General features: G+C 39.6%; 1 protein-coding gene and 1 long non-coding RNA gene across 8 annotated transcripts in view; one reads left to right on the top strand and one right to left on the bottom strand.

Moving 5' to 3' along the window:
• rbm33a (RNA binding motif protein 33a) overlaps window positions 1-8,471 on the bottom strand; it is a 30,414-nt gene extending 21,943 nt beyond the window's left edge. For 4 of the 5 annotated variants that reach the window (XM_038729534.1, XM_038729551.1, XM_038729543.1 and 1 more), the window contains exons 1-5: window positions 8,260-8,471; window positions 3,781-3,859; window positions 1,472-1,520; window positions 982-1,055; window positions 518-857 (exon numbers count right to left, since the gene is read on the bottom strand). In XM_038729534.1, the coding sequence (XP_038585462.1) occupies window positions 518-857; window positions 982-1,055; window positions 1,472-1,520; window positions 3,781-3,859; window positions 8,260-8,278 (561 nt within the window). In that variant the 5' untranslated portion in view covers window positions 8,279-8,471. The remainder of the gene's footprint in view (window positions 1-517; window positions 858-981; window positions 1,056-1,471; window positions 1,521-3,780; window positions 3,860-8,259) is intronic. The other variant, XM_038729559.1, reaches the window with a different exon arrangement.
• A 3,055-nt stretch (window positions 8,472-11,526) lies between these two features.
• The window catches only part of LOC119910729, a 39,843-nt gene continuing 37,298 nt past the window's right edge, over window positions 11,527-14,071 (top strand). Inside the window, exons 1-2 of one of the 3 annotated variants that reach the window (XR_005445696.1) lie at window positions 11,527-11,879; window positions 12,478-12,555. This is a non-coding gene — a long non-coding RNA (uncharacterized LOC119910729). The remainder of the gene's footprint in view (window positions 11,880-12,477; window positions 12,556-14,071) is intronic. The other 2 variants (XR_005445698.1, XR_005445695.1) reach the window with 2 other exon arrangements.

Here is a 14,071-nt window from a genome sequence, read left to right as displayed (position 1 = left end):
ATCATTAGAAAACTGTATGGGGTGTCCTCAGGAAGGTCAATAATCTTTTCACCTGCATGAGACTTTATCAGATCCAGTCTAAAGCCAGAGATAAAAGCCCCCCACATTAACCTCCACCGATTGGCAGCACATCTCCACAACACAAAGCAGCTTCTTACTCCCCCAAAGATACAGGGCCCAAGGTCACAATGGCACGGGGATTTGGAGGCGACAGCAGAGCATTACCTCATGCCAAACAAGCTGTCAACACGAACTTTGTCAGCAAGATGGAGAAATTAACTGGCAGGAAGTGATAATGAATCTAATCATCCCCTTGCCCAAAATCACCAACCAACATCTCCTTCTCCTGAATAGATTTTCAATCCTGACTGCCCCTTTACTGAGACAAGAAAATTGACATTATCTCTTGGATACAAAAGAAATAAGACAGAAAAGGAGAGTGGGAGGATGTGTGTGTGTGTGTGTGTGCGCGCATCCACAGGCTTTTACGTGTGAGGAAGCAAATGTGAGAACTCACTTGAAATTCACCATCTATGGGCTCATTGATTTGTATGTCTAGCACTTCATCCTGGTAGCCATCGTCACCCTCAGCCTGCTCTCCAGTGTAATCCATTTGGTCTTCAGGGATGTCTGTGTTGCCGTCCTGGCTATATTCCTCTGCGTAATCCTCTTCCCCCTCTTGCTGGTACCCCGCCTCCTCCACATCCCCTTCTTCACAGCCCTCTGCTCCCAGGTTCACAACGTCATCTGTGTAGTCTGCTTCCTGCAAGTTGTCCTGCTGGCCATAGGATGTGCCCAGGGTGTACGTGGCATTGAGGCTCACATCCTGACCACTGACATTAAACAAAATATTGGGACTTTGAAGGAAACAGAAATTAAGTATGATGGTAAAATATCCTAAATTTGGAGCTTTACTTTGTCAGATTCACAACAAAAAATGTCAAAACACTTGAACACATGGCACTTATGTCATTAGCTTACCTCATATTTACATCTTCATCATCACTTTGCAGAAGGTCGTCATTCAGCTCTTCATCTGACACTTCTGAGGGATTCTGAAACAAAAATAAAAAGGAACATTATGGTTTGCTCTTTTGAATTCCTCAGTAATTTGTCTGTGTGGAAGGTGTGGGGGCAGGGGACCACCTCCAACCCCAAAGGATGCTCTATTCCCATGTGGTGAAGGCAATCTGGGCAGGTCAACACTGTTCTTTTTTGTCCACTGTACTTCCTCCTGGTTCACATCAACACTTCCCCCTGTGGAGGAGCCACCTGCTACAAGTCAACTGCTCACTTCTGTTTTCTAAATCTTCTACCAACACTAACACCCGATGTTTTGGATATTATTTTCTGTTTCCTACTTGTAAGAAGAGAAACCATACTGACTAGCCAAGTGTGTTTTGGTACCATGCACAAAATCAATATAAACAAAGCAGTGAGAGAAACCGAGAGAGATTTTGTTTTATCTTACCTTTTTACCTGACAGCCAATCGTCTTCCAACAAATCCTCTTCCAAATCACTTTTAAGTAAAAAAGATAACAAATAACAGGTTAGAAGACTCTGATAATAGCACAGAGTAATATAAGATAAGATGTTCCTTTATCGATCCTCCATTGGGGTAATTCAAATAAATGTCTATTTACATATCATTCAAAGCTGCCTTATTGTGTTTTCTTAATGGTAAGTTATCAGTGTTTCCTCTATATGCATTCAGCAGCGGCACACCGCCGCGAGCACGGCAGCACTCAATGCTCGGCTCGCTTCCTCTTCTTGTTCTATGCAGAACATACGTGACAGATGGTGTTATAAGAGCAGCGTAACTCTGAATCAGGAGATGCGTAGCGAGTGTTTGATAGTCAGAGCGGCAGAAAGTGACGGTGAACGCAAGCGGAGAAAAATATTCTGGCAGTAAATGTACGGTGTCTGTTACATTGTGTTAGCTTCTCAAGAACAAGAAAAGTCTGTTGTTTCCCACCTGCTGGAAAAGTGAAGCCGGTTAGCGTTAAGTTAGCTAACATCTCCCCTCCCCTTCAGACTGCGCAGCTGAGCAGGAAAGCTTCTACAGCAGCTACATAGCTGCTATGTAACTGGAAGCTGTATTTTATTACTGCCTACTTGTCCAATCTTGAGAACATCAGGTACAAACAGACTAAACTGACGTAGCCTGCAGCTCTGTCCTGTACAGACTGATTAAATTATTTTGCAGTATTCAGTCTGAAAAAGTGGTTTTGGAAAAGAAAGGACGGAGGTGACCGGAGGAGCTGAGGTTAGTAAAGCTAATTAGTGATGCAAACTAGTCCTTTTAAGCTAATGAGGAGACGTTTCTTTCTGGATTTTAATGTGCAAATAAAATGCACCTCAGAAGGGAGGGGGTTTCTCATGTTGCCTATTTTTTATATTAATGTCTACAGATAAATGTCAGAAGCTGTAAAATGAAGACACAAAAGGCAAACATGAACAGTCGTATCTATAATGATTCTGAGGTCATATTAACAGCGTTTTCCTGCCATTAAGGCTTAGGGGTGCCCAAAACATGCTGTGCCATCACTGTAAAATCACTGTGGAGCAACAGAACCAACCAAATTACTTTCTCCAGATCTAAAGGTAGACTGATGTTTGGGTGTTGTTTATTTATTATCTGCTCTAGCTTCTCCAACTATTTGTTCAGAGATATGGTGAAAATAATGGCCCAATATGATGTGAAATTACATATTTTTCATTGGAAAACATACAATTTTCTTGGGGGAGGACCCACAAACCCCCCAACCAACACCAAAACATTCATCTAAAGCTCACATTAAACTGGGAAAAGTTTCAGTTTTAAGCTATTCAAAGGTGCACCGCATGCTTATGGACACAAGAGCAAAGTTGCTGAGACATGTTGTGTTGGGGTTTTATATTCAGACAAAAATTGTAATTGGGGGGGTGCTGTTTGCCCTGCCCCCACTGCTGAAAAAAATCCTAGAGGAAACACTGGTTATAATGTCTATTCCAAGAGTCTGAAATCCAGGGAATATTAAGCAGCTGCAATACATTGTAATAACAAAACATTTAGGTTTTTCTGAGGAGCACTTATTTTATAATATTCATCATTGATCATCATTTTCTGCAATAATAAAGTGCTAGTTTACACTGTATGTCCTAGTGAGGTATATCAAGTGCTTTGTGTATACGTGACCAATCTCAGCCTTTAACAAAAAAAAAGTAAAGACTACATTGTAGTAGACTAAAACAAAGGCTAAAACAGTTGCAGTTTGCTCTGAACAACGCATCTGGCCTGTCAATAGCCTTAAAACTGACTATCACACCACTTGAAGGTAAACTGATGTGACTGGGCACATTTTGCTACAACAATATTTTTGTGACCTTCCACAGTAAACTATGTATTTGTATTTGTTATGGCTTCAGATAAAATAAAGGATTACGTGTTTCTTCATGGGGTGAGACAATTATTCTACTTCTTCAACTAAATACACACTTCAACCCATCAAAATATCTGAAAAAAATGCATTGCCGTGAGGCTGACAGAGCTATTTTTCTTGGCCCATGAAAAATGTATGTTTTGTAGATATGTGGGTTTTTTTTTTTTTTTTTTTTTTTACAGCATAGTGATTTTGTTTATATATCTGTATTTGACCCATCTTGATTTTGACTACCTTAGCATAAGTAAATTACATACATACATTATATATATATACACACACACACACACATATATATACATACACACACACAGCACTCTTCCTGTAGAGACATGAGAACATGATATGATGATTTACCTCTCTAGATCGTCATCTTCGCCTCTCCTCCTGCGTGACCGCTCAGCACCGGGTTTGTCATATTCATCGAAGTCATAATCTGTAACACAAAGGCAGTTTTGCTCCCATCAGAACTATGGACTATGCTAATAACAAGCACCAACCTCATGGGTTGGCATCAGTCTGTCCTACTGGCCTGCACAACTAGAAATGTACAGAGAAATGTATTAGCACACTGACACAATGCCAATATGAATCAATAACTTGTGCAGCAAGTGCACAAATAACACGTGAACCAACAGCATGGTACACAGTAGAGATTGGTGAACACATCGTTCTCATGGCTGACTCCAAACAGAAAGGTACTATTTTATATTTATTTATATTGTCAGTGTTTAAAAGCAGTCCAAACATAAAACTAAAGTTAGTTTGGCCTTACGGTATAGCTGTATAGGTTTAAATGTTACCCTTCCAGATATTTATCTGTTTCTAGTTATTAACCAAATCTTCAACAAAAATGTGTTACCACAGCACCTGCCAACCCTCCTGCTGCTGTTGTTTGAGAATCAGCTGATATAGATAAACAACAATCCTTCAGCCTCATGTGCCCCATTCAATTAGTTTTAGTAGGTTTTCCCAATCTTGCTGTGAAAATAAAAAAATATTTCATGTCATACGACACAACGTTAGAAAGAATGTCAAACTGAAAACATTTACTCCCAGGATTAGGCATGGGTTGGTCATGGGTTTCAAGGTATTGCACTGTTTGAAATAATCAAGGTTTTAAAACCACTAAAATTTCACGTTATACCATTCCTTTGTTTTCTCGTCTAAGATGGAAAGTGCAGGAATCCCGCAGGTTGTGTGCAGCGTAGAGAGTATAACGACCCCTTTCCCTCCGCTTGGAGCGAGCAGTCAGTCACCGGTGTGTAGGATGGCCGAAGGAGGGGATTTTCCCCCATCGGAAAAGACAAAGTCTGCGGTATGATATGCTGTCAAATAGCGTGGCACGGGTGAAATAAATATTACTGGCTTTCTACCAAGGCAGATAACATGGCTAATTAACTAGCTAACATCAGCTAGTTTCATCCGTCACGTTATTTCACCAAGTGGGGAAGAGCAACGTACTACGTTTCTGCAATTTAGTTCAATAATTAAACTTAGCTGCTATCACGTCTATACCTTTGTTTAAGTCTTCCACCATTGTTTACATCTGTTAAAAATCACAATTAAAAAAAAAAAAACCCTGCTGCTCTCAGTCATCTTTTCCACTGTTTGTGCTGTACAGAGAGAGACTGTCTGTGTTTGTGTGTGAGAGAGAGAGATACTTACACTCTCTCCTCATATGTATATGTAGGTCAAAACTGAAACAACAATAATAGATTTTATAGCATTATCTGATATTATTCTTAACAGCAGTAATATATGTTGTTGCCTTAAAATAAAATATATAGAGTTCAATGGAAAAAAGTTTAAAGTTGAATTAGGGCTGGGATTGTTAAAAATATTTTCGATGCCGATACCAGTACAGATACCTTAACTTCGATACTGGATCCTGAACAATACTTTTTTCTATACCAATATTATAAAAGCCATTTAAGGGGTGCAATTAGGTCAGTTGGTAGAGTGTACGCCCCATGTACAAGACTGAGTTCTTACTGCAGCAGCCCGTGTTTGAATCCAGGCTACTGCCCTTTGCTGTGTGTCGCCCCCTATCTCTCTGCCCCTTTCCTCTCACTTTCCTATTATTAAAGGAAAAATTTTAAAATAAAATAAAATCCATTCAAAAAGAAAAGAACACATTACAATACAATTACTCATTTCAAAGGAGGAAACTGTTAAAAGACCTGAGAGCAGCTGGAGAAACTCAACCTGGATAACTGGATCTAAAATGAAGAAACTGATGGAATACCTTTGCAGTATTATAACAAACAGTATGGCAGTAAAACACCATTTTTGTTTCTACACTGCCTAGACGAAGACGAACAAGGGGATGGCGGCTGTGTTGGTGACATTGGTGTGTCAACCTACTTTCTCTGTGCTAAAGAGCAGCTAGCCCAGTTCTGACAACCGTGACAACTTGACACCACCGTGTCAACTTCAGGAATATTTCTCTCCGTTTAACGGTCGGCCTGTAAGCAACAGCATGTTTAGTCGGCGAGAACAAGATGCACCGGGGCTTTCATCCCGGTGAACGACGCGGTGTGAATGGACTCACCAATGAGCAGATACAGGTTAGCTGCACTGGCTAACACAAAGTTCACTTATCTGTGCAGATAAGCATTCTGAGAGCTTAAGCACAGTGTTACAGTGAGCCAGCATGCACAACACCAGCACCCTAAAACCAAAGCAACTAAATTAAGTTCCATCCATCATTATTTCTGCAGCAGCTGTGACACATCAAAATCTTTTCTGTGAAAAAGGCCTATTACCGGCTTTAAGATGAAGTCATGGACCTGGCCAAGATTTAGTCAAAAAACAAAGTTGCTATCTGATCGGCAGCCCTCAATATCCCACAATGCATTTGGCACCAGTCAGTTGTTTACTCAAACTCCTGCATTTGGCAAATATATGAAAATACCACTTTTTTGCATCCAGTTGATAAACTGGTTCATTAAGCATTTGCACTTGACCAAGAGAAAAGCCACTGTATGACGTAATTACTGGAATATATGTTTCTTACTAGCAGCCTGAATATGTTGTTTATCAAAGGGTGACAACTCTTAGTTATATAGACATATTACTATCTGACTATTTGCAAGCTGTCATGTTTGAAGTTCAAATATCATACTGTAAACTGGGGTGTAGTGAAATGGCTTTCCATTTATTATTGGTATTCACACTCATTTTCACATCATTGGACAACTTTCTTATGAACATTACAGTTTGATGACTACTAAGTTACCCAAATACACCATTAGAAGTTGTCTCTGTGAGACTATCTCAATTGAGGAAGAGGCGAAAGTCCAGACTGACCTTTAGGTCCCCTGAAGGACCCACCTTAAAAGCCACATACTTTGAAGGATCCATCTTGGATGCGCTTAAAACTACCTGTCCCTTTTGGTAAACTAATGTGTTACCATGTATGGACAGACTATACATGACATGGCAAGTATTTTCTGAAGGCCATTACAGCCCAAAGCTAATCAAAAACGACAAAGCATATGTGTGTAGTATCCAATACTTATGCATTTGACTTATAACAGTTCAAAATAGCACTGTAGCAGCAAGACAGAGGGTCAGTGACCTTTGGGGAGGTGTTCTATGGGGAGAACAGTGATTGGTGATTATGTAGGGACTGAACCCTTCTATAGAATTTGACCTCTAACCCCTTGTTTTGTTACTTCAAGATAGTACTGTACCCTTATATGGGTTTGACCTTTTACTTTGCAGACACAAACCCTTCTATGGTACCTAACAGATACCTAAACATATCCTATATAAGCTATGTTTGATGTACAGAGAAACAGAGTGGTCATCGGGCTGGGTCACTCTCCAAGCTGCTGCAGAGCTTGTAATTGATGCTCAACTATTTGATTTAATAAACTTTTATGATCAAGAACAGTGTCAAGCGGGTTTCTTCTCAACAAATCATCGCAGCATTATTGTTCGGACACCACATGTGGAATAAATAAACCGCGTAAACTGCGTCATATACTGGTACCCGTATAATGTTACACATGTGCCGAGTTCAGTCCCGACCATGGCTACAAGGCCAGACAAATCAACACTGCATGACTACAGTTAGGCAACATAAGTTAAAGCGGCCAAAGAACTGCGTGTTCTTTCTAAGCGATTGTGTCTGTTGTGATCGTGTTAAGGATAGCTCCTAACGTTAGTATTTGCAATGTTGCGGCAGCTAACGTTAGCGTAAATTTGAGCCAAAACAACTGACGTTATTGAGCCATTACTCATATTAAAACATCATGTTGGCAACTATAACACTGCACGAATACTTTAACATAGTGAATGGTGCCAGTGCTATTCTCGATCAGTAATAGTTACCATTAACGTTAGTATGATCTGTTTTTACATCCTTAGTACAAGGTGTCTAGCTAGCTAGCTAGCTAAATTCAAACCAGAAATTTGAACTGAAATTTTTAATGCTTAGGTTAGCCCTCGAATTGGCCATGGATTAATTTGCTTAGCTTGTGGGTTACATCATTCGGTGAATATAAAAACTCTCATAAATGTCAGTACGCTATGTTACGCTAAGTTAACTTATAACGTTATATTATTGATAGCTTAGCTAGCAGCCAAGCTAACACTAACGATACCGTTCGCTTTAACGTATTTATGTATATAACCAGGAGTGTAAATCATTGGTAGTGACGAATTATTTGTTAAAGCTAATTGAGCAAACCACAACTGAGGTCCAGATTGGGGCCTACCTTCAATGCAGTCATGTTTAAAACTGCTGTTAATGGTAGCTAGCCATGTTAGCTAATTTAGCTACATAGCTAACTCAGCATCGTCGACAGAAACATTAACGTTACTCACCCTGAGCGTTGGCTGACATGATGCAAAGCGCGTCCCGCGTAGAGTCGGACTACAAATCTTGAGAGTGCATTTAATCTTTAGTTTTTCACCATTATCACGGCATAAAACGCGAAACTGGCAAGGGGACAGCTTCTATGCGGCAATGATTTCCAACCACGACCAGAATGCAAACATGGCAGACCTGTGTTTTCAGCGATGATGCATTGTGGGTGGGAAACACCAGCTCCCCCGGTCGGTTTGCTGCACAAAAGCGAGCTGCCTCTCAGGTCAGGTAAACACACTGGCCATTATCAATCTGACGTAAATCTGCCCTTCATAACTGCATTAAATTCACAGGTGCTTGTTTTTGTAAAATCTGTGTGTTGTACAATTGGATAGGTTATACAATTTTTTATATGTATATGTATTTATATATGTATAAACACACGCCTTGGCTTTCTTTACACCTCTTGGCTGAACTGGAAATACAATATTTTTCTACACATAGGCCTACAGTTAATGCCTTGCATTTTGGCATTACCTTTGTTGTAATTGTGACTACAGTTAGTGTCTTTATAAAAATCATAGCCTACCATTGAAGATAATAAAACTAACTGGTTCAATTCACAAATAATTAAACCTACTTGTGTAATCCTGGCTGTCTAGTGAGTCCACTGTATGAAAAGGTATGTTTTTCTTCTGTTTCTTCTGTCAAACTGAGAAGGTGGGTCATACAGATAAAACACTGATTCTCATATAATATTATTACAACACTATTATGACCTGATTTATAGGTGCATGCTTCATACACATTTTAGTGGGGACATTTTCACTTTACATCGACACATTTCAACTGAAATATCTAGTTCTACTTCATTCAGTGTTGAACAGTATTAGGTTGGGCTCATTACCAAGCTGGGTTAACTGGAACTGGTCAGGGTTCATAGATGAGACATACTGTTGGTTGTTCCCACAATGGGGTTTCTGGTCTGCTTTGTGTAGAGTCGTCTGGAGGTGCTATGCATTTGACACATCTGTATGGACTTCTTTTTCTGCACTTTAACCAAGCCCACCTTTCTTTACCATTGGAGACAAGTTTAATATCACAACATAGCTTTGCATTCATCAGACCCTGAAAATTGGTCAAAGTTTAAAATTATGACCGTTATTGGTGTCCAATTTTAGTACTACACCAAAGATGTCATATGTATAAATGCTTGCCCTTTTCAAATCTTGGTTTATTTGGCTGAACTTCAAAATGGTGCTTAATCTTTATTCAAGTCAGTCCTTTGATTTTTCTTCCCTTTAAGGTCAAAGCCTTTTTTTTTTAAATCTCTGACCATGTTTTTTTCTCTTTCGTAAGTCTGGGAGTCAAAGTTGTTGTCTGTCTACAGCTAGACTACAGCAGAATTCTAACCCCCAAATTCCTCCCGGGCTGACAAACGTCAACAAAGACCCAGAGAGACACCAAAGAGAGGTGAGCAGTGAACTGAAGCCTCATTGTATTGGCTCATTATGGGGTCCCGCAGTGAGGAAGAAGCTATTTTGTAGCACCACAAGGTCAATATCTGAAAGCCAGTGCAATGGAGGGGATCAGCCGTGAGATTTTTAATTTGAGAAAGTGTAAAGGGGCTTTCCTGAAAGACAGTCTGTGAATTCTAATGGACTGTAGGGATTGTACAGACAAGATGTTGAGTTGGCAAATGTTTTGCTTTTTGCTTTAAAAGGAATGCAAAAATGTAATTTATCCACAGTATTGCATGCTCCAAGACACTTGTATATCATTTGCAGTTACTGCTGCATTCAAGGTAATCAGGCCAATATTCATGTTAAAATAAAAAAATATGGCAAGGACCAGTGCTGCTGTTCCTTTACGATATGCTTTCTAAACTTTCTAAAAGCCTGATGTTTCAGCCTCCCAGACTTACATGGTTCATGTTGTTTGTACCTGCACGAGCTTCTGGATCCAGTTCTTCTCCTTGAAATGAATGCATGTGCAATTCATATCAATATGTATTCCATGCCCTATTAAATATTCACTCTAAACAGCTGTTTCCAAAGATGAATGAGATATGTTTATGCTCCCTGGATTTCACTTTCCCAGGAATTTTGATTTTACTTCCAAATAGATGTGAAAAGGGGAGCTGTCACACTCTATTATGGTGACCTCAATGATTCTGTGCCCTATCCAAATCCAGCGGTTTTCCATAACAATGCAAAATAAAGGGTGCAAAGCCGAAGGAGACAAAACTTCTATTTTCTATCCAAAGGACAGAGGTTCTTTACAACAAACTTGTCTGTATGCTGTGTGTATTCTTTGACAGAATTTAAATCCAACTTGGAAGTTGTTTTTGTGTGAGACAATAAGTTTTTGCTGTCGACTCATAAGGATCAGCAACTGTCTTGAGAAAGTGACAGTGGAGTTGTGGAGTGGGAGTGTAAAGGCCACTAATGTTATTTTGTAAATCAAAGAAATGTAATCATTTCATTTCTAAATAATTATGTAATGTTTTTAGCTGCAGACTGATTCTGTCTGAGACCTTCTGAGAAAGATTTGGTGTCCAAATTGGAGCAGTTTTTCGTAATGAGGGGAGGTCAAAGGAATGTGTTACTACATGGCCATACCCGATAAGGGAAGGGAAGATTTTTTGTGGATGTCTGTTTAAATCTCAAAAGGGAGACTGGGGTTTCAATCCCCTATCTGTCACTGGACACTGGTGAACTTCCATTCTGAGCATATTTTATGCAGAAAATCCATTTCTATTATTTTTGGAAACATCTGGATATTCATAAAGACAACTTAAATGCTAGGATTATTGCAAGAATTTCAGTCAACTGTATGTAGTCATGTGTAACAAAGTAGAGCATGTATTTACACAATGACTGTAGTAAATATCACTGGCAGTTGTAACTAGTGTCACAGATTTAAAACAAATGGCACCAGTCAAATGTAAAATCTGCCTGGTTACTTTATAACCTAAGGTCATACTTATATGCTTGTATATGGTATGTAATATGGTATATAATTAAAAAGCATATGGGAAAAGTCAAGTGAATCTAGACCATGTGATGTACAATTACCTGTATATTTATGCACATGTCTGAGGTAATAGTATGATATGTAATACTATCATGCTTCTGCAATTTTCCCATAGTGAATAGGCTGCAGTCAGTGACCCACATCTCAGTGCAATGAACTGCTTAACTCAGACTGTTGTTTTATTCAGTGCACTGTCAACAGAAGGGTTAGGAGGAGGGGGGGCGGGGTTTACACCTATCGGCCACCGCGATTGGATGCTGGATTCGGCTCATTTATCGCCATTGGATGCTCGCGCTGTCATTCTGAATCTGTTATTGCCACTTCCCGCGCCATTCGGCGTGCACGCGCAAGACAAGCAGGCACGTAACCGCTTGGAGACTGTCTGGAGTCTGTCTGAAATTGATAAAATTGGGAGATGGAGTTTTGCATGTCTTTGCACATATTCAAGGAAGCCGGCTATTGGAAATGGGATTTTCTTTGCTCTCTCCTCCTCAAACGCCTTCGCCCATGAGTCGCCACGCTCAGACAAAATATTTTTTTAGATAAACGCTGTGAAAGTTTTTTCTTCTGCAGTCTACCAGCAGACAGCTCTGCTGTACAGGTAGGTAAGACAAGCGTGGGATTGCAAGTTGCCTAATAGTGGATACTGCAGCATTACACGTTAGCCAAAAAAAAAAAAATGTTTGTTTGTGAGCATTGGCTGTGCGGTTTTTGGAAACAAAACGGTTTCCTATCTTAAAATTTAAATAATCCTGTTTTTTACCGACCATTTAACAGACCATAAGTAGCTCGATTATTTTTACTGTTAATATAAGATGTATGATGTGTTTTCTTATTTCTTATGAATCCACACAGCAGCTTTTTTGTTTTGGAGGCTTGACCTCACAACTCAGGAGGATGCGCAGGTGACGCACCTTTGCTGACGTGAGGTTGTTGATTAACCCCATGCGCGCTTAAGCTAGTAACGATACCTTACTCAGCAGACACCTGCGGGGAAAAGCCCCATCTTTTGAGGACTCCCCAATTATCTTTTTAACCCTTTCAGCTATACCACTGTAACAATTTATGATTACAAAGCACACAACAATACCTTTTCCAGGCACCCGTGCAGTTCACAAATCTATGCGACCCTGAAATGAGGCAGTATGAATTCTGTATGAAATGTGTTTTTTGTCCTATCCTTGTTTTATGCTCTGCAGGGGAGCAGCCCTCAGCTCAGCACCTGGAGGTCAAGAGGAGTGCACCATCCAGAAGGCAGCCTCCAACAGCTCACAAAGGTCGGGTTGCTGCACACATTGTATGTTGAGACAGAGTAGTGTGTTCACTTTTTAAGGGTTAGAGTCATGTAGGTTGATGCTGCATAGCTTTAGTAGGGGTTATCAGACCATTGCATTTATTCATTTGTCATGATTGCATCTATCTACAACAATTTTAGCCACTTGAACTCCTAAACTCCCCACAAGTAGCTTAAAAGTACAATGAAATATTTTTCCACACTGTCTGAGAGGATCACACAAAGTATATGACACAGATTTTATTCACACAATATTTAAATCTATCACTATAACACATTTCAAACTGCATTTTAAATCCTGCTGCATTATCACTTTAAATGGAAAATTCAAGATGTTTTGTGCAATTTAAATTTTTTTTTTTTACAGTCTCAGTGGTTGAGCCTGACATAGTGGAAATATTCTGATGTTCTGAACTTCACAAGAATTCAGTTCTAACGATGTTTACTTTGCTTAAGAGGTTAATTGTGATATTATTTCATACCCAAATTGATGAGCATTGCAAGAGTGTAAATTATGGATTTAACAAAAAACAAAGTGGAAGTCAAAGTAGGTTGTGCATGTGTAGCTGATTTGCTGCCTCAGACTCGTCTAGACGCTTTTGCTCTGTCACTGCAGTTGTCTGCAGACTGTGCGGTCATATGACTTGGGGCACCCTTCCTCCCTCCTCCCAGTGTCTGCTCTTTTTGGGCAAGATGGCTGCTATAGTATTGTTGTTACACATGACGTATATGAATTCATGTGAGCCGACAAAACTTGGCAAGGCCGGTGATCCATTCATACTTCAATGAAACAGACCACGGCTGCTCGAGCATGTATTGCACATAGACGGGACAGTGAATGTTAACTCCTTTAACAGGTTTTTCTAACCTAAATGTGTTGCGTTTAATCGATTGGATGATTATTAAACACTAGTAGCCATCCTTGTGTCAACGTAACCCAGTAATTGGACAGTTCCAATGTTATTATGTATTTCTTGACTTGTTGGAAGTTTAGTCCTTACTTGTTTCTCTACCAGCGCGCATGTGTCTGTTATTGCTTGGTAGCCATTTTGTCTGATTCATCACTGCCAATTTTTGCCATAGGATTCTAGGGTATCCCAAAATTTGTTGTGGGCAACCATAATGTGTCTGCATATTTTATATATGTCAGTGGCGGCTTCCCATTTTGAAATATTTGTCTTTTAAAAATAGGTATACATATCCTTCCGTGAAAAAACTTCTTGTGAGGATTCCATTGCATCTGTTAAATATACTTAGAGTATTGTAACCACCACACACAGTATCAGTAGGTATCTTTTAGATAATTACAATATCTTTCTAGGCAGCTTGAAAGGAATGAAAATAAAATCTATTACACGTAATCAGCATTTCATAACATGCGGTGAAGCACATTGTGAAGGCAACAATGTGAACACATTTATGCAATGTGAAATAATGTATGAATTAGCAACTGTGAAAAAAACCTTTTTCATATTTTTGTATAGATGATCATATTCGGT

The sequence above is a fragment of the Micropterus salmoides genome, unplaced genomic scaffold (genome assembly GCF_014851395.1).
Source record: "Micropterus salmoides isolate LMB-PRFRI ecotype aquatic unplaced genomic scaffold, ASM1485139v1 Ms_hic_scaffold_1, whole genome shotgun sequence".
NCBI classification, from domain to species: domain Eukaryota; kingdom Metazoa; phylum Chordata; class Actinopteri; order Centrarchiformes; family Centrarchidae; genus Micropterus; species Micropterus salmoides.
The sequence above is the reverse complement of the archived record's forward strand: the minus strand, read 5'-3'. Positions and strand labels throughout refer to the sequence as shown.